The 22,553-nt window shown below is 31.5% G+C and overlaps 2 protein-coding genes across 4 annotated transcripts in view; both read right to left on the minus strand.

The window, feature by feature from the left end:
- The window catches only part of LOC125821735 (MAP3K epsilon protein kinase 1-like), a 602,763-nt gene that overhangs the window by 410,172 nt on the left and 170,038 nt on the right, over nucleotides 1-22,553 (minus strand). The window lies entirely within an intron of this gene.
- Nucleotides 18,259-20,949, minus strand: LOC125821748 (mitochondrial import inner membrane translocase subunit TIM17-2-like). Its single transcript, XM_049501129.1, has 2 exons — nucleotides 20,856-20,949; nucleotides 18,259-19,195 (listed from the first exon to the last, which is right to left on the minus strand). The coding sequence occupies exons 1-2, from the start codon at nucleotides 20,875-20,877 to the stop codon at nucleotides 18,381-18,383; spliced, it is 837 nt and encodes a 278-aa protein (XP_049357086.1). The 5' UTR covers nucleotides 20,878-20,949; the 3' UTR covers nucleotides 18,259-18,380.

Below are 22,553 nucleotides of genomic sequence, written 5' to 3' on the forward strand. Positions count from 1 at the left end.
TCAAAAGCCTATTACTTGTATGATTGCTAAGTGTATGTTGTATTCATTTGATTCTTTTCCAATGAAATAAATAAAATCTTCGATTAACTGTGAAATCTTGTTTATTAGTTGAACGTGGACTCCACTTATTAAATATTAGTATTGAGTTGAAATCGAGAATTGAACTCTATGACTAGTGAATAATTGATTGATTTTGAAAATGTAATTTAGAATAAAGTGACTAGCTTTGCCCTTTAAGTAAGAGTAGATATTCTATTTCTTGTCTTTATTTTCGTTGCATTATATTTAATTGTATCTCATTATATTCCAAGATATGAATATCATCGAGGTATAATCATTTGGTATTTGATTTCAACTCCTTATGGGCTTCTAGCTTGATTCATAGGCCCACAAGGGGTCAATCAGTTCAAATGTATGTGTCCATTTGTCTAGCCTTCTTCTCCCAACTTAACTACCAAGAAGCTTCTGTTAAGTGACAAGGATCGAATCCATGACCATTGTCTCACTCACACATGATCACGTGTTTCTTCCATGCCCATTGAACCAAAGCCCTCAGTGCCCATGCCGACATATTTGTCGAACAAGTACCACGTGACTCTGTCCACCAACATATGAGAAGAAATCATGCACCTAGAGTTATGCCTCTGCTTAAATTGAAGCTGGAACATCATGTTGCTCTACTTCATTGACCACGTACACCCTTAAGTGCAAGAAGCATTTGCCCTCTAATAAAAGGTTTATAACAATCTAACAAGGTTTCTTTTTTCTAAAAAGCATATGCACTACAAGATGTAAAGATTTATTGTAGTCAAGCATTAAGAATATGAGTAAAACATGTCACACAGCAAAAAAATGGATCTGTATATGCTGCCCAAAACAAGTACAACCAAAGACATGTTGCCTGCCACATTATTTTTCCATTTGTTTATGATTCTGGATAGCACAAAAGTGGCCAACTGATGACACAATAATATAACTTTAATATGTCATTTACTAGCCTCAACATTTGAGGGGTCTGCTACTAGATCTATAGCTTCCACCAGAAGTAGAGAATCTTATATATATATGTTGTCCTCTGAGTGACCTAAAGTAGCTTGTCAGAGAAGGGGAGAAATGCATTGCTGAAGTAGTAGGTGATAATGAGTTGCGATGTCAATAGAAAGAAGTTGAGGTTAATTTGCGTTCCGCACATGAACAGCTAGCTAGCAGATAGGAATATATAATTAACCATGTCATGCACATTAGATAAGAGGTCCAGCATTAATTTTATCCCAAGAATTAAGAAATGTATAATTAGTTATCTAACTTCTTCTCCATTACTATTAATTAAGAACAAATTAACCTGTATGATCACATATAACAACGAACACCCACATGCATAAAATAGCAATAAGCTGCTAAAAGATGTACTCCATAGTTAGTGAGACATGATATGTGGAAGATTAATTAATACAAAAGTTTATTTCAAAGATATTTATCACAAGTTCAAACAAGAATTTCAAAACCTACAAGATTCAAATACACCAAGATCAGAACACGAACGTAACTATATATATAGGAGGAAAAAGGGGATCGGATGACACCAACCTAGCAGACTTGGTTTTACTTTTCAAGGAAGTGATTGGTTTAATTTAATGCATCAAAACAGTCTCATCAAACTAAACTGCATGCAGTCTGCACCATGCATCTAAGTGAAAATCACAATTAACATTGAAAACAACAAAACCACTAACACTCATGAAAACAGAAACTACCTACTTTTTACCTATATATAGCTCTTAGAATAAAAACCTGGCCACCTCAAGTAACTATATTTTTAATCATGCATGTTTCTTTTTTTCACCATAAAGATTAATCTATAATAATATTTGGACCAGACAACTTATCTTCAAATCACTACTCTTAGGGCAGAGCAGCAAATTAAAGAAGCCAAGCTATTAACATTGAACTATATATATGCACCCACCCAAGATTATGGTGCGGTAGTCAATTATATATAATAATAAAGTCGGTTGATCAGAACCACGAGGTCATATTTAACTATAATTTATTATTAACATATCCATGATGAATTGCATATATTTATATCATTTTTAAATACAATACTTTTTATAAAAATTCACTAATTATTTGTTTATTTCAATATAGTTAGTTAGTTTTTCACATGATACATGAGTCTTTTCTTTTTATAAAATGTAAACATATATAAATTTATTTTAAAAACTGTGATTTGAAAACATAGTCTCATATATCACGGACAAAATCTTTATTTAGTACTACTTTCGTTGTAAAGAAAAAATGATTATTTTTTATTATTATTATTATTGAAGAAACCAGTTAAATAGCGGGAATGATTCTCAAAACTTTTATCTCTCAACATTACTTTAAGATTATCGTCAGACTAGAACTCGTATAACTCATCCAACGGTCTCAGGTATATTTGATACTACGTACTTGAAATAAATAGCTGCTCAGTTTTAGAAAAAAAATCAGCACAGCAGTATGTACACACATAACATATGTACGTACGTAATTATTTATCTACTAGACAGGCCGTGGCCCGTGCCTGCCCAACACAATCAGTGCAAGTTATCTACTAATTAGCTTTGATGAATAGAAATATATTTGGCATTATTCCAGCATGTTGATATAAACAACAATTGAAGTTCTTACATGAGTAGTATTAATATTATAATTGCATGCTATATAAATAATCAATTAGTAAAAAAAAACTGAAAAATACAAGGACCATCCATTTGCCAATCTAGTCTACCAGCATATATATATGATAATCTTTGATTTATGTATAAAATCTTCGATCTGAACTCCTGAAGACGTGATATTTGGACTGCCATTGATGTACCAAAATCTGAGAAATGTCATTTCATTTGTAAGAATTAAGAAGCAAAAATTATGGAGAGCATAGTGTTCAATATATATAGCTACACCATGAAAGAATATTTTTGAACATCAAAGAAAAAACAATAGATAAATGGGAGGGAGGAAGGGGCCTTGTGCGAAGGTTAGCTAGCTAGGCCAATTATATATATTATAGCTTACATGTAAATTTAATTTTTACAATTTAAAAATTATAGTCTCAGACATCAAAAGGTACTCTACCAGGTAATGAAGGCAATTATATATATGAACAACAATTAATGTTCATAAAGATCTACTCTGGTGATATACTATGATTTTTTTTTCTCAATTAAAAATATAAGAAACATCATTAAGTATAGCTTTATGACTCATCAATGAAAACAATTAAGAGTAGAATGAAGAAGATGGATTTCAAAAAAATATAGTACCTGAAAATAATAGCAGTGAAATATCTCAAGGGCCTTTTCATAATCTTAAGAGAGGGAGCGTTTTCAAGATCCTGCACCGATTTCTCATAGGTCTTTGTTTCTATCATCGCTACTGCATGCCTGCCCTAAAAAAATCATTAACCCAAAGAAATATAATTTTCAGGAAACTCATGTTAAAAGACCAGCGTTGCACATGACTGAGAAAGTCCTATCATCATGACATTTCAATGAAGAAGTTGATAATACATATATATATATGTGTGAGAAAGCAATAGCATATACACTGCACATACATTACACAAAAATAATAAAACAAAAAGATCGTACAACTTTTTTATGAACGTAACAAAGAGATATTTAATATCACTGTGATATGGAAACACATGCATGTTATGAATAATCTTTCGTTTTTAAATATAGTACTTGGAATGGAAATGATAAAATGCTTAATTGGCTTGCTAAACAATTTAGCACATATATATAGCCCCCCCCCCCCTCCCCCCCCCCCCCCCCTATCTTTAATAAATCTTCACTTCTATATAAGACTTATCCTCTTTATTTAGGATACCAAAGATCTCAAGCCCCATGCATAATATTATTTTACTATTATTTTAACATAAAAAATTTACTTGTTAATTAGTTGATAACAAACTTATTTCCAATGAGCCTTCCTTTTAACATCTAGGTTAAGACCTTACCATATTATATTAATTCCCTTGCTTCCCCCTACCTTAGACTTTCTGCTCAAATTAGACAAGTCTCCTAGAAGAGTAACATATATATATGTGCATCAGTTAATTACAAATTTCAAGAAAGTAACACCAATAATTAAATATATCTAGCAAATTGTTACCTAACTTTAATGGTTTCATTGTCGAGTTGCGAAATAAAAAGTCACCAACATGCAGATTTAATTCATCTGACATGGTTGAAAGAAAACTCCAAGTATCTTTAATACAGAGGAGTCTTTTAAACTTCACCACAAGCTCTTCAAAATAAGTGTCAAACTCAACAAAAGGAACACAAAATTAATTATGCATCCATTCAAAACTACTTACCTTGCACCAAAGTTTACTTCCAACTAAGATGATTTCTTTTGTTAACATATTCAGAGGAGAGAGAAGTCATTTTACATTCAGAGTCTAACACTTGAAGACAGACGATGCTCTCAAATATTAAGAAGCAGCTGCAACTTTAATGTATGTCATTTTTTAAAGCATTATCATAAGAATTATGATTTGTAGTACGCTTCCCCATAAAGATTTATATACATCAACTTCCTATTAAAAGTACAATAATTCAACACATTATGGATTATCTATCCCTTTTCATTCATTTATCTTGCAAGGTAAAGCGAGCATAAAGACTAAAATAGGTGAATAGAAATGTTTCTATGGAATCTTGAATTCATTTTCTAGTGCATCAGTGTTTAATATTACCGTTTTAGTCTAACAAGTGAATCAAGGATAGAGAAGGAGAAAAACTGAAAATTATATATCATGTTATTTTAAATACAAACATTTCAGAACGTCAAACACAAAATTCTAGCAAAGGTGAAATGTCAAATCCATAAGGAAGTAAGGGCTCGTTTGGTGTGAGGGATTAGAAATAATAGTGATGGGATAAGGAAATAGTGATGGGATAAAAAAAAAATTATGTTGTTTGGTTGGCAAGTCCGGGATAACTTATCCCGGGATTAATAATTAGTACCGGGATAAGTTATCCCTCCCCATGGGTGGTATAGTAATCCCGGGATAACTTATCCCGAGATAGAATAGGTAAATGACAAATATGTCCCTTTAAATCCTTTTTATATATCATTTTTTACATTTATGTATATTTACATTTTTTTTAATACCATGTATAATAATATTTACTACTCCTTATTTTTATGATAATTATACATATTTTTCTATTAAAAAATTATACTATATAAATATAATTTTTATTTATGAATTTATTTGACTAATTCTTATGTTTATTTTATTTTGATTTCTCATAAATTTTCTTCTCTTTAATAAACTTAAGAGGAAAGTTCTATTTTTAAGCTAAATAAGAAAAAAGTTATATTTTTAAATACACATGGTACTTATCATGGGAATACATAAACAAAAATATTTAAGTTAAAAAAAATAAAAGTTTTATTTTAAAAAATGAATAACTAAAGCTCACAAAGAAAAATTTAAAAAGTTTAAATAAAGTGAAGGGTAATTTTGTAAACAAACAACTTGTTCTTAAAATTTATCAATATATATTATTTTGAATATAACAAACCAAACACTCAATAAGAAATAATCCCAGGACAACTTATCCCATCATAACTAATCCCAACATAACTTATCCCAACATAACTTATCCCATCATAACTCATATTCAAACCAAACGACCCCTAAATATCTACAAAATATTACTAAGGTTAAAGCAAAACTCATTTGAAATAACTAAACAAAGTTACAGATTGCGTTACCTGTAAATCTTAAAGAAATTGGAGATAACGATTAGTAGGAAAAAAAGTATATACACAACTTTAGCAGAGGGACGCGTAACAGAAGTATGGCTGGCAACGGGACCGGTAGCGGGACACCGGACCGGGACGAACCAGAATCCGAACGGAACCGGGTACCACGGGGCGGAATCGTACCGAAATCGGGACGGACTGAAACTGGTAGATCCGGAAAATTATATGTATATCCGTCTCAGATCGGTACCGTACCAGGACTTGACCGGACCGAAAATCAGGTCCCAACGGCTACATTTTTTTTAAAAAAAATTACTTATTAAGTTTCAAACTTTTAAAGTGTGAAATTTAAACTTTTATACTTTTAAAGTTTAAAATTTTAAATTTCAAACTTTAAAAGTTATAAAAGTTTAAATTTCAAATTTTAAAAGTTTAAAAGTATAAATTTCAAACTTTATAAGTTATAAAAGTTGAAGATAATAATAAAATAAAAAAAAGGCGAATAGCCTATAGTTTTATTAATATTAATTAAATAGTACAATTCGAGTTACAAAATATTAGTAGAGTATTAAAAGATCTAATCTACACAACCATCTTCTAGGAAGGGTTCTGTTTGAATTAGACCTCGAATTATCATACTCATACTAATAGACATTTAAATTTAATAGTTCATGCTACCAAGGAAATATTTTCTTAAATCATTTAACATTTCTCTAGTAACATGATCTAGAATTGGTTGATTAGATAGTTCCTCCAATGCATCAATGTCGTCGCATTATTTCATCACTATCATTTTCAAATTTGGTCGGTAAAGCTGGATGACCATAACTCCTTCTCTCGCCATTAATTCAATCTCTAAATAGTACTGATATCTCCAAGCTATCTGCTGCTAATGAATATCTATGCTCTCCAATTTGAAATCTTGTTGCACTAAAAGCGCCTTTCGAAGCTACTGAAGATGCTTGAATAGCTAACACATCTCGAGCAACCGGTTGAAGTTTTGGAAATCCCTTGTCGCGATTGCTCCACCATTCTATAAGATCAGTAGTAGGTTTTGTATTTTGATTAATATATGCATCAAAATCATTTCTATCATTATGAGAAAGTTCAAGATACCAATCTATCATATCATCAAGATCATCTTCATTATATCTACCCCTAGAACTTTGAGGCTCTTCATTACGTACTACATTCATTCTATTAGAATTATACAAGTCATACAATTTTCTAGTTTCAATTTTTATACTATCTTTAACTTCTTGACAACTAGGTGTTTCATCATCTTCAATACCCAAATTAAAATATATTTTATCAACCATTCGTGATGCACCTTCATCTTTGTAATTTGGGTTTAACAAACAAGCGGTTAAATAAATTTGAGGAATAGGAATAAAATATTTTTAAAACTTTTCAATCATTTTATCAACAGATTCTTCAAATCTTGGGTTATTTTTGAATTTATAAAATTTACTAGAAATAGCACAAATATTAGGTAAAACAAAGCAAATAGTTGGATAATAAAGTGCAGATATTTTTTTTGTAGTTGCATAAAAACTTATAAGAATTTTATAAGTTCTTTTACGTCATTTCAATCATTATCATCAAGTCTATAGGTCATAGTTGAATTATGAGCATTCCAAACCATTTGTAACGGTTTTCTATATTCATATGCGACTTCAAGCATTTCAAATAAAGAATTTCATCTAGTACACACTGATTTTGGAATTTTTCTAGGTGGAAGATTAAATTCACAACAACGATTTTCAAAATCTCTACGTCTAGACTTAACTTGACATTTAAAAATAAAATGACATGCAGTTTCAACTTTTATGCAACCATCATTATACATTGTTATACCATCTCTAACAATCAAATTATGTGTGCAGTACACCTAATATGAAAACCATCAATATAAACAAGGTAAAGAGACAGTTTTAGTATTTCAACAGCAGATGTATTATTAGAAGCATTATTTAAGGTGACACTAATTATTTTATCACAAATTCCATAGTTTTGTAAAACATCTATAATTGTTTGAGCTATATAACTACCGATTTTATGCATTTCACAACATTTATAACCTAAAATCTTTTTTGCATAATCCAATTTTCATTTATCCAATGTGCAGTAATAGTGAAATAATCATTACCATTTACACTACGGCCCATATCAAAAGTAATAGCTATTTTACAATTATTATAATAAAATAAACAATGAAGATATTGAAAATGTTGAGCTTGATAATCAAAGATAGCCTTTTTAATTGTATTTCTAGTAAAACCTTTAAAATGTGGATTATACACAATTTAAATATAATGAATAAAACCGAAATTTTCAGCAAAACTAAATGGCAAACCCATAACAATAATCAGTTTAGCTAATTCTTCAAGATCTTTTTCTCTACTATTTGACCGTTGTATACTAGAGCCAGAAACATTAGAATGATTTAATTGTGTTTGGACCATATTAGAGCCCCCTACTCCTACAGTTTCAGGAAGGGTGATACCATTCTTTTTAGCTTCGGCTACTGCTCTAGCATGTAAAAATTCATTTTTACAATATGACATTAAATGATTACTCAAATGTCCTGTCCACCCTGTTTTCCTACAGTTTTATTATTCATTATATGTTTACATTTATTACAAATAGCTTGTGTTTTATCTTCATTCTAAGTCATAAATTGCCACACAACTGATTTTTTAGCACGTTCTACCTTAGGCCTAGAATGTACGGGGGAACGGGAGCAGGACAACGAAAGGGAGTGGGACTAGGAACGGGAGGGGTAGAGGGACTGGGAGTGAGAGTAGTAGCCGTAACTGGCTCAATTTCATCATCATTATCAACATTATCAATATAATCATTAACATTATCAAGTTCATCATCTTTAGGTAATTCCTCATCAAATTTACCAAACTTTCTTTGTAAATGTTCATGATAAGGATCTAATCCACTATTACTATCACTATTAAAAATAGTTTCATTAACATGCGTATAATCTTTCGTATTTATTATTAATTGAAAAGATTTTCTAGTTTTAGATTTAGAAGTACTACCGGGTTTTTTATTTTTCTTGAATCTTGAGTTCCATGAATTAGTGATTGAATCAACTATGGTTTTTTTACCCTTGTCAACATTATTTTTACTGAAATCCATATTCAAATATAAAAAGTGAGTAAATTATATATAATACGAAAATGTAATGCAAAGTTGTAAACAAATAATTAACTAAATAAGTAGAGACTAGAGACTAATTACTCACAAAATAAATAATTAAATGCAAACAAATAAATAACTAAATGAAAAGTGAGTTGGAACTAATGTACCAAACGTCTACTTAAAAAAAATAGATGTGTATGACCGAAAATTGAAAGTTAAATTTTGAAGCTCCAAATTCAATTTTCAAAGATCAAATTCATAATTTTAACGAGAATAAGAGATTAGTGAGTAGAGACTTGAGTGAGACTTTTGAGAGTTGTTGAGAGAGTAGAAGATAATATTTTTGTGAGTGAAAAGAATGAAAGATTTGGGGTATTTATAGGTAAAAAAAAAAGGGATGAAAATGTAGTTTTTAGAAGGTTGGGCTATTAAAAAAAGTTTTTTTTTTTTTGGGGGGGGTAGGGGGTTGAAAGAGCCATTGGTGGGGCCCAAAACCCGTTGCCCAACGGCCGTCCAACGGCTAATTTTTTGCAATTTAAAAAAAAACGAAACGAACCGAACCGGATCAGGACAAATCGGGACCGGAACCGATATTTACCGGACCGGGACTAACCGATAAATCCCGATTTCCATCTCGTTACCCCTCCCGGACCCCCTACACACTGGCCCTAACTGGTACAAGCTGGAACGGTACCAGAACCGACACCTCCCGATTCCGTTGCCAGCCATATACAAAAGTTTTCTGCCTCAATCAGAAAGATTTACATACACCTCCAAATTTAGCAGAATCGTTTTATCTTCAAGCACTACAACAAATTCGATTATCAGGGACAAATAATTTCGTCATTTATAAATCATATTTCGTCACTAAAAATCTTGTGAGACGAAAAATAATTCGTCACTCAGTCGTCACTAAATGTGTGTCTCTAAAAGTATACAAAGATGATTTAGTGCTTTGTCGCTAAAAGTATTATATTAACTACAAAAAGAAAAATCGTCCCCAAATGCTTAAACATTTGTAACAAATTTATTTGTCGTAAAAAGTATATTTTTTGTAGATAATAGTATGTTTTGTCACTAAAAATGTTATTACTACCGACAAAATTATATCGTCGCTAATTATTTTATTTCAATCAGTGACGATATCAGTTATCTCTAAAGTTATATGCATTTTGTAGTTGAACACAATCTAATTTCGTCACTAATGACTATATTTTATATACCAAATTGTTTTTGTTATTAAATGTATTAATTAGGGACAATTTTATTATTATAAAAAAAGGTTAATTTTCCTATTATCCGCCCCCCCCCCCCCCCCCATCTCAAATTTATCACTATGCTTTCTTGGGGATTCGAACTCACAACCTTAAGGTTGAAAGTGAGGAATGCTTACCATCCGATCAACTCTCTCTTGTCTCTCATTTTTAATTTATCTTCTACTTCATTCACTTCTTTCAAATTTAACTTTTGTAGATATAATATATTATATGATTATTTATACACGTACACAAGTGTATGAAATTTACCACCCACAATTCATTCAAATGTAGATTATATTTTAATTAAACTGTATATTTTTTAACATATTTTTAAATATATTCAGTACGATTCTGTTATTTTATTCAGTTATTTTTATAAATTTTAAAAATTATATAGTACAATTATAAATTTATATAAAATTAAACTTTCGATTTTATTTAAAAAATTGAATGATCGGTTCAATTCGGTCAGTAAATCAATTGTTTTGTCAAAAAAAACATCGATACCCATAACTATAGTACTTCATCATAATATATTTGAAATCCTAGGTTGTTCGTTTCTTTCATTTTGCTTTCATTTTTTAGTTTATTTCGATTTTCACACTGATGAAAAAATTAATAGAAATTCATGAAATATTTCGCACCTTTGCAAAGTCTAAGTTTGTAAGTCGATGTTATCTTTGTAAAGTTGATCTACGTGCATTTGTGGAATTACTATGAAATATCTACATATTTTTAGACAGAAGCAAATAGATCGACTTAGTCTATGCAGTTTACCAATCACATTAGTGATCTAGTGCCCCACTCACGATACTTATAACCTGGATTGTATTTTTGAAATGATGCATTTTATAATTGTGTAATTTAAGAAAATTCATGAATTGAACTTTTTCATTTTTACAAAATGGACCGAATTCGTTGGTTTTAATATTTTCCCTCGCCAATTAACGAAAGGACTCTGTCTATTTCTTATGAAGCACTTATATTATTCTTTTTGTAAGTTGTCACTTGTAATTATGAACAATTGTAGCAAAAAAAAATTGTATTTAGCTATGAATTTTTTTCATAGAAAATAGTTGAATTATTCACTACAAATTTTAAGTCGTCGCTATTTAACACCTTACATATTTTGTGACAATTTTTTTGTTGTCACTAAATCACAGATTGTTTAGAGACAATAAAATCTTTGTCACCAATTATTTATACTATTAGTGACGAAAATAAATATCATAATTAAAGCTAAATTCTTATAGCTAAAACTTATAATATTTAACTACAAATTCTAATTTGTCGATATTGTAACAAAATATTTTTTTAGATGAAATTTTTTTGGGTAAAAAAATCAATAAAATTTAAGACAAAAAATAATTTGTCATGAATTAGATACATTATTAGTGACGAAATAATGTGTCACCGATAACTTTAAATTCGTGACTAATACTACTTAACAAATGACGCCAATTAATTTTTTGGTGGGAATCTTTAGTAGATGAAACTTTGCTACGGATTTTTTTTGTTTCGTCACTAAAAGCATGTGTCTCATATATTTAAGCATGAAAAGTAAATTTTGTCACTAAAAGCGAACGATTAGTGACGAATTTGATGTCGTAGCTAATAATTTCGTAGCTATATATCATATTTGTTGTAGTGAAGTATAAGGCATTATAGTCCATACACAACTTTTACATTTAATGATCGATAAATAAAGATGACAATTTATTCTAACCGTACTGAAATATAAAGGTGAAACTAATGAGAAACACGTTGAATAAAAACACATGAAGATCCTAATTTCTTTAGGAGGACACCAATGACCAAAAATATTTATCAACGTATCCATTATTCATTTATTTAGTCAGTGCCAATTTCTGAAAAAGAGATATGTACACTGAAAGGTAATCCAGCTTTCGCTAGCTTCTTGTTTGTTTTATTTTTGTTAAGTTCCAAGATGGTTGGATTTTCAGTTCATTCAATTTAGCCAACATGAAATGAAAAATATAAGTGAACAAAGAAGCTTTAAACCCCCTTGAAGGCTTAATAGAGCACTAATGATCGAGAAAAAGAAAAATGAAGAACAATTATATATACTGGTAGCAGAATATAACTCCTGAAGGTCAGTCCCACAAAAGGGATTATCTCACATAAGATTCTACATTCAAAATTATAGTAAATGCTCTGAAATAAAAATATCGACAACATACATAATTTGATCACGGATAGAGTTGAATATGAGCAAGTATAATACTATGCCAAGAAAAAAGTGAAACAAACTGTCACAATCAAATTAGAGAAGATGACACATAGTTAAGGAGTATCATTATTTAGATCGTAGACCAGAAATCTATGAACTTACATGTGAAAATTGGAGAAATTGAGTAGATTTTTTTTTAATATGAAGTTTCTATGCCCATCCCAGCATATCATGTTTGCAATCATCTCATTTCTAATGTGTTGTGACTTTTCCAAAAGATTGTGATTTTCCGGATAAATTGTGAATTTTACAAAGGATTGTGACTTTTCCAAAAGAGTTATGAATTTTTCAAAGGATTGTCACTATTTTGAAGAGTCGTGACTTTTCAGACAAGGCACGATAAACACATGTTCATACTATCCTTTGTTGGCTATAGATAGAGGGATTTCCTCTCATTTTTCAACCACAAAAATTTTCTAATGTTTTGTCTTCTTTTTCTAGCACTTCAAAAAAAATCGTGTAATTTATTGTCGTTGAGTGAGTTTGAAGGTCAGTGGAATTTGAGGTATAATTATTCTGATGAAGTAAATTATTCTATCCTAAGAGAATATATTCAAGAACCTCGAGTACTTGAGGGAAATAATTTTTTTTGGTATAATAATCATTTTTCTTGTTTTGCTTAATATATACAGTGGTGCGTAATGTTTCAATATATGAAGATAACGTGAAGTAGTCTAAATTCATTTATTTTTGTTAACAATTTTTCATGTGATGCATTTATATGCTTATAAAAAAAATTATTGAACTTCTCATGAGTTAGAGAATTATCATGAGTTGTTTTATTGATGCTCAAGACATAAGAATGACTTTATTTACAATGTTATTTATGTGATTGAGATTGTCATGAAATTTGTTTCAAAATAGTTATTACTGTATAAACATTTTCCTTTCATTTTACTTATTTACTTTTCAAAAAAAAAATATGTATTCTAATTGAACAAAAATTCATATGATTTACGATGACACCGAGTTAAAGGGTGTATTAGTTTAATTTTCTTTAATTGCTAAAAAAAATATTTATATAAATTTTTTTATTATATGCAAATCTTTATATATAGATATATATATGGATAGATATTTGTTTAAATTAAAGTATTATATATGTCATGAAAGTATCATCATGTTAACAAGATCTTCTATCTTCAAAATATATTATTTGTAAATGTTTTGATTTCTTCTCTTCTTCTTTTTTTTTTTTAAAAAAAATCTAATAGCAAATAGAAAAATATGTGAATCATTTAAAATTTATCATTTGCAAAAGTAAATTTATATTAAGTAATATGGAATAAAAATTCAACACACGGAAAGTTTTAAAGTGTAAAATTAGATTACCTATATTTCCCCTAAACTAAATTAAAATCTAATTAACTATCTAAATAACAGTAAAATTAATTAGAAGTCCTATTTATTTAGGGCTTTCCTTTCAAAAGGCAACAAAGAAAAAGAAAGAGCTATGTGGCAAAGAATGAATTGATAGAGGTGTGGAGTTTAACTGAGATAAAACAGAATCAAAAGGGCTAGGAGCTCTGGCCGGTAACGAAACTAAACCAGTAGCAAGAAAAAGGGTACCAAGCATTCCGGGCATTCCTCTTATTAAAGGAATCGGTGAGTGAAGACAAGATCGGATCTTTAAAGCTGAAGTCTTTTTCTTCATCAAGAGTGAGAGATCCGTCTAAGAACAATAGAAGAGGGATATACCATCGAATCGGATCTTAGAGAAGTCTCGGTCTTCGCCCACACCTAAGACAGGGAAGAGGCAATGAAATTGATGAATGAATGAGGGATTCTTTTCTAGCCTAGTTCTTCCACATGAATACCGTATGATAAAAAGAAAGACCGATTTACCTGTGTTAAGGATAGTGCGTAAATGAAGAATTAATAAGAAATTCAACTATTACACTTTAATTCTTCAGTTATGGCAGTTATTACTAATTATTGCAAATATTATTCACATCCTTTTACATTCTTTAGTTATAACATTATGAATTTCATTAGTTATCAGATTAATTATTTATATCTTTCATTTTTCTTTATATTAAGTTTTTGCCCAATAACTTTTCACATTCTTATACCATCCCTATATTACCCGATAACACAATGTTGTTATTGACTCTTGAACGAATCATGTCTGGTTAACTAAATTAAAAATTATTTACAAGAATATAGAAGATATCTTTGTTGGGTGTAAGGTAAACGTGTGAATATATATATATATATATATATATATATATATATATATATATGTTTAATTTTGAGTTTATTAATGAAAAAATATGAAAAGTCAAATAACTATCTTTGATTTATATACACATTCAATCAAGAAGGCAAATATGAGAACTAACAATAAGAATATCATCTATAATTACCTTATAAAATAAAAATTAATGTACAGAAAAATAGTTCTAAAAAATAAAATGTAATTTTTTTCTTCACATGTTTTATGACATCCAAAAAATTTAATCAATACTTTAAATTTTAAATTTTTATACTACAATGCATGAAATACATGTGTGTTGCACGTGTTCAAGAACTAGTAATATAATGTGTTGTCTAGCAATTATAAATATTCTTGGGCAAGTGGCCAAATATGTAACTTCACCATGCAACATACAGTCCTGATGTGGAAGGTTTCTTCCTTTCTTATATGGGCTTAGAGCTCAACTCAATAGGGCTTCAGGGGTCGAAAAGCACACTTACTGGCCACTTCTCAACTATTTAGTAACATTTCTACACACCATTGATGTGTATTTCTCAAATTAAAAAGTGATAGTTTAGGTATGAAACTCACACTCTCAATAGTTTAGGTATGAAACTAAAATAAAAGTAATAATTTAGGTGCGTTTTTAACACTTTTATCTCTTTACTATTTCCTAAGAAGCACATTCACTACAAAAAGTACCACCAGATACAAGAGTAATTCATGAATATCAAGGAAGCATAATAACATGTAGTCCAAAAAATGCAAAAAGATGCTGCCTAAGCAGGTGTTAACATATACAACCACAAATGTTCCATATTATTTTTCCATTTGTTTGAACAATAATTGGTCAAACTCATACAATAATCAAAAAGTAAATACCACTTAAACCAACCTATGATGCAATATTACTTTTAAGTCGAATGCTCTGTAGATTTAACTATAAACGCACTTTGTTATTATAAGATCCATAACAAGCCATTTACTAGCACCAAAATTGGCATTGGATCAACAGCTGAGACAAGTGTCCTGACCACCAACTTGCTCCCCCTGCAAAACAGATTGAAGCAAATGTTTGGCTCATATCAGTAAAATCTAGGATGAGAAGAAATAAGAAACAAGAATATATGTCAAAGCATCAAAGAAGACCAAAGGTTGAACCACCTCCAGGATCTATCAGGTTGTCCCATATTCACCTGTGAATTTTAGTAATTTCAAAACAATTAAGAACTTAATACATTTTTTAAAATAACCGTGGTGTCCAGGCACCTAGCATGGACAAATGGAAAGAAACCACCTAGCACTTTTGCCTAAGTTAAGTTGCTCAGGGACAATAGTTTCGTAAGTTGCATTTTATTTTATTTTTTATAACTTTGGAAACGGACAGGGAAAATCTCAATCCAGAGAACACCACCAAAGCTCACACAACCAGACAGGAAGATAAGAATGCAGTGACCAGTGGGGAAGTAAGAGGGTGTGGGTGGAGGGCATTAGAAAGCTAGCAGCTGAGCCCAGGCTTGATATTGAGATTTTTTTGGCTGTACATCTAAGCAATATTACGGAGTTCACTCCTTTCCATTTCCAAGTCTACTCTTGAAAAAAAAATGACAACAAGAGCTCCCTGGAGGACGGGCGATACAAGAGCCAATCATCTCCTAGCTGAAAACTTGTTAAAGAAGAGGCCAACATATGTTGGCTCATGCTTCATGTGCAAATGCTCAGAACACATTTTTTCTTGTTGCATAAGTCATGTTGCAACCCGAATATGGAGGCGGTACTAAACTATGCTGCAGTACAACGTGTGATTCCAATGACAGATGTGCTACACAGTTGGGCCTTAAAGATAAAAAGGGGGTGGGGGAGGAACTAAGGGCATAGGAGTGCTTCCCCAGTTCCCCTCCATATGAGAGAGATTGGAGAGCTTTAGAGGGGTTAAGAGAATGACTTCATACATTTCCATAAACTTTAAGTACACCCATGAGGCAGCTGTTGATATTTGATAATGTAAAGACAATATGTAGAGTTAATGTACTGGCAGATCAATACAATCCCCTAACTTCATCCAGCAAAAACACACCAGAATTTACTGGGCAAGCAAATCCAACAAACCCATTAACGCTTAGTGACAGTCACCAAAACTATTTTGAATGTATTATGAGTTAATGGTGTAATATGTGGGCAAATTGATGACAAAAGATGGAAAAAAAAACTTCAAAGCAATAATAATTCTAGCACAAGTCAACAAAAAGCTCTTAAGCATGTAATCTTAATATGAGTTTCTTTAACAACTTCCTCTCTATTGCCATGGTCCTTTTTTCCGTTTCTATTCAACTATGCCTAAGCACCTTAATATTTATACCCATACATATCCAAGTAAGAAAGCAAACACAATAGCAAAGGTGGCATCAACAACATTCACTACCAGCCTGTAGTTAAAAATTCGGGCAGACACCTTTTTCCCTTATTATCCAAATCAATACATCAAACTCTTCTACCCTCCCAAAAATATCAGCCCACAGGCAGATAATAACTCAAATGACACTACAAATCACTAGATATAATGATATGCCACAGCTTTCTCCTGACAATGTGAATACATCAGAGCAGATTAAGATACCAGTGAGATCCCGTCTAAAAATCCATCACACATAAGTGAAAAATAACAGAGCCAGATCTCTAATTCCTTCATCAAGTATCAAAACTTTCTTAAGCTCTTCTCCAAAAACTCCTCTGTAAGAAACTTCTCTTTTTCTTTTAATTTGTTCAACTTGAATCAGAAACTAAAATACAAGTGAACATTATAAAAGATATGAAAACAAACTCTCTTTTTTTGAGAAGGGACATGAAACAAACTATTCCTAAAACAACCCTCCCTTGAAACATAAGCAGTAGCTTCCAAATAACCAAGACACATAGATAACAATATCAGAAGAAGCTAAGCACCAATTCCATATTATTCATGCCCACTCTATCATCCCATTAACATCAAAAGATGAAACTTTTCCACACCCTAATATTAGCACAACCAGAAACACACTCAAATTACGGACCCTAAAGCTCTCTCACAACAACAATAACACATCAGCTAACTAAACTACCTAGAAGATCCCACCAAACGTAGAAGAAAGTAATTGTACAACAAGAAACCCAGTGTAATCCTGCAGAAAAAAACCATACAATTACAACAAATCCAGTGTAATCCCACAAAAGGAAACCATTGTACACAAGCAAAATCAACAGCAAATTCCAATCATAAGGATCCTTCATATTCTTCTTATGTCTAAGTATAGAAGTTCTCGTAATCACTACCTACCCAGAAAGCTGACCATGTTTTTCATAAAAAAGAAAGTAACATTAAAACATAATCAAAACATAAAATATATATGATATCCAAAATAACAACCCCCCCAGAATAAGCGCAGTAGCATTAACTTCCATATAAACCAAGAAACATATGATAAAAGTATACATCACCAGAAACAAAATACTCTAAAAGTGGGTTCGATATTATTCATATGATGCCCACCACCACAAAACTATTATCAACCCTAAAAATCCACTCAACTAATTTGTAGATCCCAGTTAGTATAGTGTTTTTGAAGGAAGACATTTATTCAGAAAGATAACCATGAAACATAACAAAACCTTGGCCACACTGATTAAAAATTAATACTTGTTCACAATACATAAGAAATTCAAATAATAAAGAAAATAACATTAACTAACCTGAAAATTAAATCATCTCTCTAACTCATTTAAACTCAAAGGTAGGTGGTACAGGAGCATCAAAGCTCTCTAAAACCTGTGTCTTGCTACCACCGCCTGTCGCTGTCTCCTCCTTCTTTCCACCACCAAAAAGTCCTCCAAACCAGGAAGAAGAGGATGGTGCTGATGATTCTGCCATCATACCATCAATACTTACTGGAGCTTGACCAGGAAGCTGCCCCGTTGGTTGACCAGGCAGCTGCCCAGGTGGATATCCAGGCACTCCAGGGACATTTGGTAGTGGCTCCTCCATGGGTGGGAAGTTCTGGGGAGCACTCATGACTTTATTTAACATAATTCCAGCTCCCTCTATCAACGCAAGTAAAACTCCACCAAACAGTGCTGATCTAGAAGCAGCACCTAGTCCCTGCCGCATCTGTAGAAAGCCACCAGTTGCTGCACCAGCAATAATAGAGTTCCAAGGATCTTCTTTCTGCCGTAGATAAACCATTGTACAATCAAATGAGGAGAAAAGCCCACCCCACACAGCAAAACTACCACCAATACGAGGAGCATTCATGCGCACTGCCTGTGTACCACCAATCAAGCGCTCACCTTTTGGTGAGTTGTATATGCCTTTTAAGAAGTGGAAGGCTGAACCTCCAACAGCACCCATACCAAATGCTCCGCCAACATCATCAAGTATACGGTCAGGGCAAGGTTCACGAGAAGTCTCTGGTGTTCCCATTGTTACAGGGGACAAGCACTGACTAGGAAGAAAAAGGTTAAAGGTATGACACCAACAAAGCAGGCCTGCTTTTACTTTCCAAGGAAGTGATTGGTTTGATTTGATAAATTGACCTGCATCAAAACATTGTCATCAAACTGCATCATCAATTTGAGCAACACCCTTTTTTCCAGGAGCTGTAAAGTGAAAATCATAACGACTGGAAACAAAAGAACCACCAACATGGACACAAACTTCGCATTCAATAACAATAACATTCTTTTCCTATAGCTCTCTGAATCAGAACTCGGCTCAAGTAACAAAGTAAACTCACTTTATATAAAGTGGTTGATAACTATTTTTTCAATCAAGGGAAGAGGTTAATAACTTCTTCTCGGATACTTATCAACTTGCCATTTCTTCATAAGCATATCTAGAGGTTCCCTGCAAACATGTACCGACATGACAGATAATACTTGGACCAGACAACTTAACAAACTTCCACATCACTCTTAGACCATACAACAGAAAAAACACTTCAGTAAACTAAAGAACCCTAGCTATAAACTTAGATATAAATAAATAGGATTCTTGAAAGTTGAAACAAATACCATTTGTTTGATAAAACCATGACCGTACATCTCAACAACAAAAACCTTTTCTTTTTTTTTCAATAAGAACACCTCCCCACTTCCTCAACAAAAAACAGGAAAGATACTCGCCAAGAGTGTATCCTGGTAGTCAACAAAGTGGGTTCAGACCTATGAGTTCTCAAGTTCAAATCCCAGCGCAAACAAAAAACACTAGGCAATTTCTCCGCTTCGGTAGACAGAGTTATCTGGTAGTGGACGCCACAGTTATTAAAAAAAAAAAAAAAACCAGATACAAACCCAAATAAGCAAGAAAGCAAAACTTCTGCTACCAAAGCTGTGATCTTAATTGATCAATAAATCAACTACACCTCAATCCTAAATTAGTTGGGTCCGCTATACAAAAACACTGCTACCACTTCACCATAGAGTTAAAACTATTTTAACTGACAACAATTTTCGTCATTATCCAGGTCTAAAACCATCTATACTTGGTGAAACTCACATAAAAAAGGTCAATAAAGGTGATGTGAGGTAATAAGGTAGCGGACACCATGATTATAAAAAAATACAAAACTAAATAAGCAAGAAACCACAACTTCCACTTACAAAAGCTGAAATCTTTAATTGATCAATCTATCAACTACACCTCATTCCCAAATTAGTTGAGTCAGCCATACAAAATACACTGCATCACTTCATCATAGTTAAGACTTATTTTTCTCGGGTTTTTAACTTACCCCAATATTCATCATTATCAGGGACTAAAACAGGTTATACATCGCGAAACTAACATTAAAAAGGTAAAACAAAATTGATGCGAGGTAATAAGGTAGCAGGCCCACAATTATTTTTCAATAAAAAATGATACAAACCAAAATTAGCAATAACCGACAACTTCCACAACAAAAGCTGAAATCCTTAATTGATCAATCCATCAACTACACCTCAATCCCAAATTAGTTTGCGTCAGCTATACAAAATACTCATGCATCAATTCATCATAGTTACCGGGTTTTAACCAAGGCTTAGCTACCTGGTTCTAAAACAGGATAAAAATCGCGAAACTAACATAAAAAGGTGGAAAAATTTCAGATCTTAACCGATTAAATTCGTTTTTTTTCAACAAAACATCTGAGAGCTGAATACTGTAAGCAAAGTTTAACATAAACACCAAGATGAGTTCGAAGAAAGAGATTTTTACCTTGACGGAGAGGCAGTGGCATCGACCGACCGACTCCAGGTGAGAGACGCAGAAAGCGAAAAGAAGCTGGAAAACCTAAGAACTAGTAAAAGAGAGCTTTTTTACCCGAATTTAAATGGGTAATACCCGATAATCATGCGGGTTATAACACAGTGAAGAATTTGTGTTTATTTGGTTTTCTTGTTGCTTACTCTATTATTTAAAAATGAAGCTCAACACAAAATATTTATCTTTTTCTAAATAAACGTTATGCTGCACAAAATTAATGTTTAATTATTTTTTAATATTTAAGATTTTAAAGTTATTTAGAGTCTGAATATTAAATATTTCTTTATTTGAAGCGGATATAAGAACTCCTAATTTAAATTTTATATATAATAGAATAAAAGGTTTGTTTGGGTAATAATCCTTTACTCATTTGAATTGTATAAAGTATGACTCAACTCTCTAGGTAAGGTTTGCATACATATTATACTTTTTAAACTCCAATTTGTTATTGTTATTATAAAGTAATTATGTTCTCTTTTTTATTAGCAAGTTAAAATAGCTGATTGAATAAAAATAGGTGGTGAAATTGATTTTGTAAAAACTGAGCAACATTTTGTGTAATTGAGTCCTTAGTTTGATGTTAAATTTACAACCAAATATTCAACATTAATTAATTGAATTAGACACACTCCCATTGTTCATAACTTAATTGATCTGTCAAATTCACAACCTTGAATTTGTAAACTGAATTTATTTAAAGCAGCCAACATCTGTTGTCAATTCTTTAACTAAAGTACCAAATTTTGTAACAATCTATATTGTAGATCCATAAAAAGGCAAACATTTTTCTCCAACAATAAAGTGTTGGGATCAAAGATATTTTTAGCAGAGTGTGATATTTATATTATCCGCTTAAAGTCAAAATCGAATGATTTTATTTTTTTCTCAAAAAGATACATCTTATAAGTAGCTTCTTTTTTTAACTTTTCATGTGAGACTTTATTCACGTACACCAGTAACTAAGTCTCATGCCGTCCATCACCATTCATAGACTAATTTGAAGATTAGTTGTGTGTTACTTCTTTGTGTGTCTCGGATAAAGATAGTAAATCAGTTCATGAATTGAAAAATGATAGTAAGTCATACTCATGCCATTACTATGCCATATCCTTACTCATTACACCAAAACATTGGCTCTAACACTAATAGTTGGGCTCAAACAATCCAAAAATATTCGTAGCATGGTGTGATATTGTCTACTTACAGTCAATTCTAGGGGTGTCAATGGTACGGTTCGGTTGGTTATTTTTAAAAAAATTAGACCATCCGAATTTTTTGGGTATTTTATAATATATAATCAATTTTAAAAAAAAAAACCATCTCAATCATATCGATTTCTCTTCGGTATTTGTACGGTTCGGTTAATTTTTGGGTCTTTTTACTTTTAAAATATCACCTCCAAATATACTACTATTAAAATATTTTTTTCACAAATATGTTCTTGAAGAAGCACTTTAATGCTTCACCAAGAAGACAAGAATGTAAAACCTTATTGTCGTATTGTTTGATCTTAAACATTTAATAGAAGTGTTTGCATAGGTGTTGTTGTATTGTTTGATAGAAAATCTATTACAATATCAATTAATTTAAAACCCATTAAGTAAAGGCTAATTAAAGAGCAAAGACCCAAAGTCGTCTAGTCAACAAAGG

Source organism: Solanum verrucosum, unplaced genomic scaffold (assembly GCF_900185275.1).
Source record: "Solanum verrucosum unplaced genomic scaffold, falcon-dt-bn FXZP01000210.1, whole genome shotgun sequence".
Lineage (NCBI taxonomy): Eukaryota > Viridiplantae > Streptophyta > Magnoliopsida > Solanales > Solanaceae > Solanum > Solanum verrucosum.

What these genes read in the sequence shown, in the direction of transcription:
- LOC125821748 (XM_049501129.1), bottom strand. Translation starts at nt 20,877, where the DNA reads ATGCCACTGCCTCTCCGTCAAG. An exon ending in GCCACTGCCTCTCCGTCAAG is followed by an intron (nt 19,196 to 20,855) that starts GTAAAAATCTCT and finishes GTTTTGATGCAG; the next exon opens with GTCAATTTATCAAATCAAAC.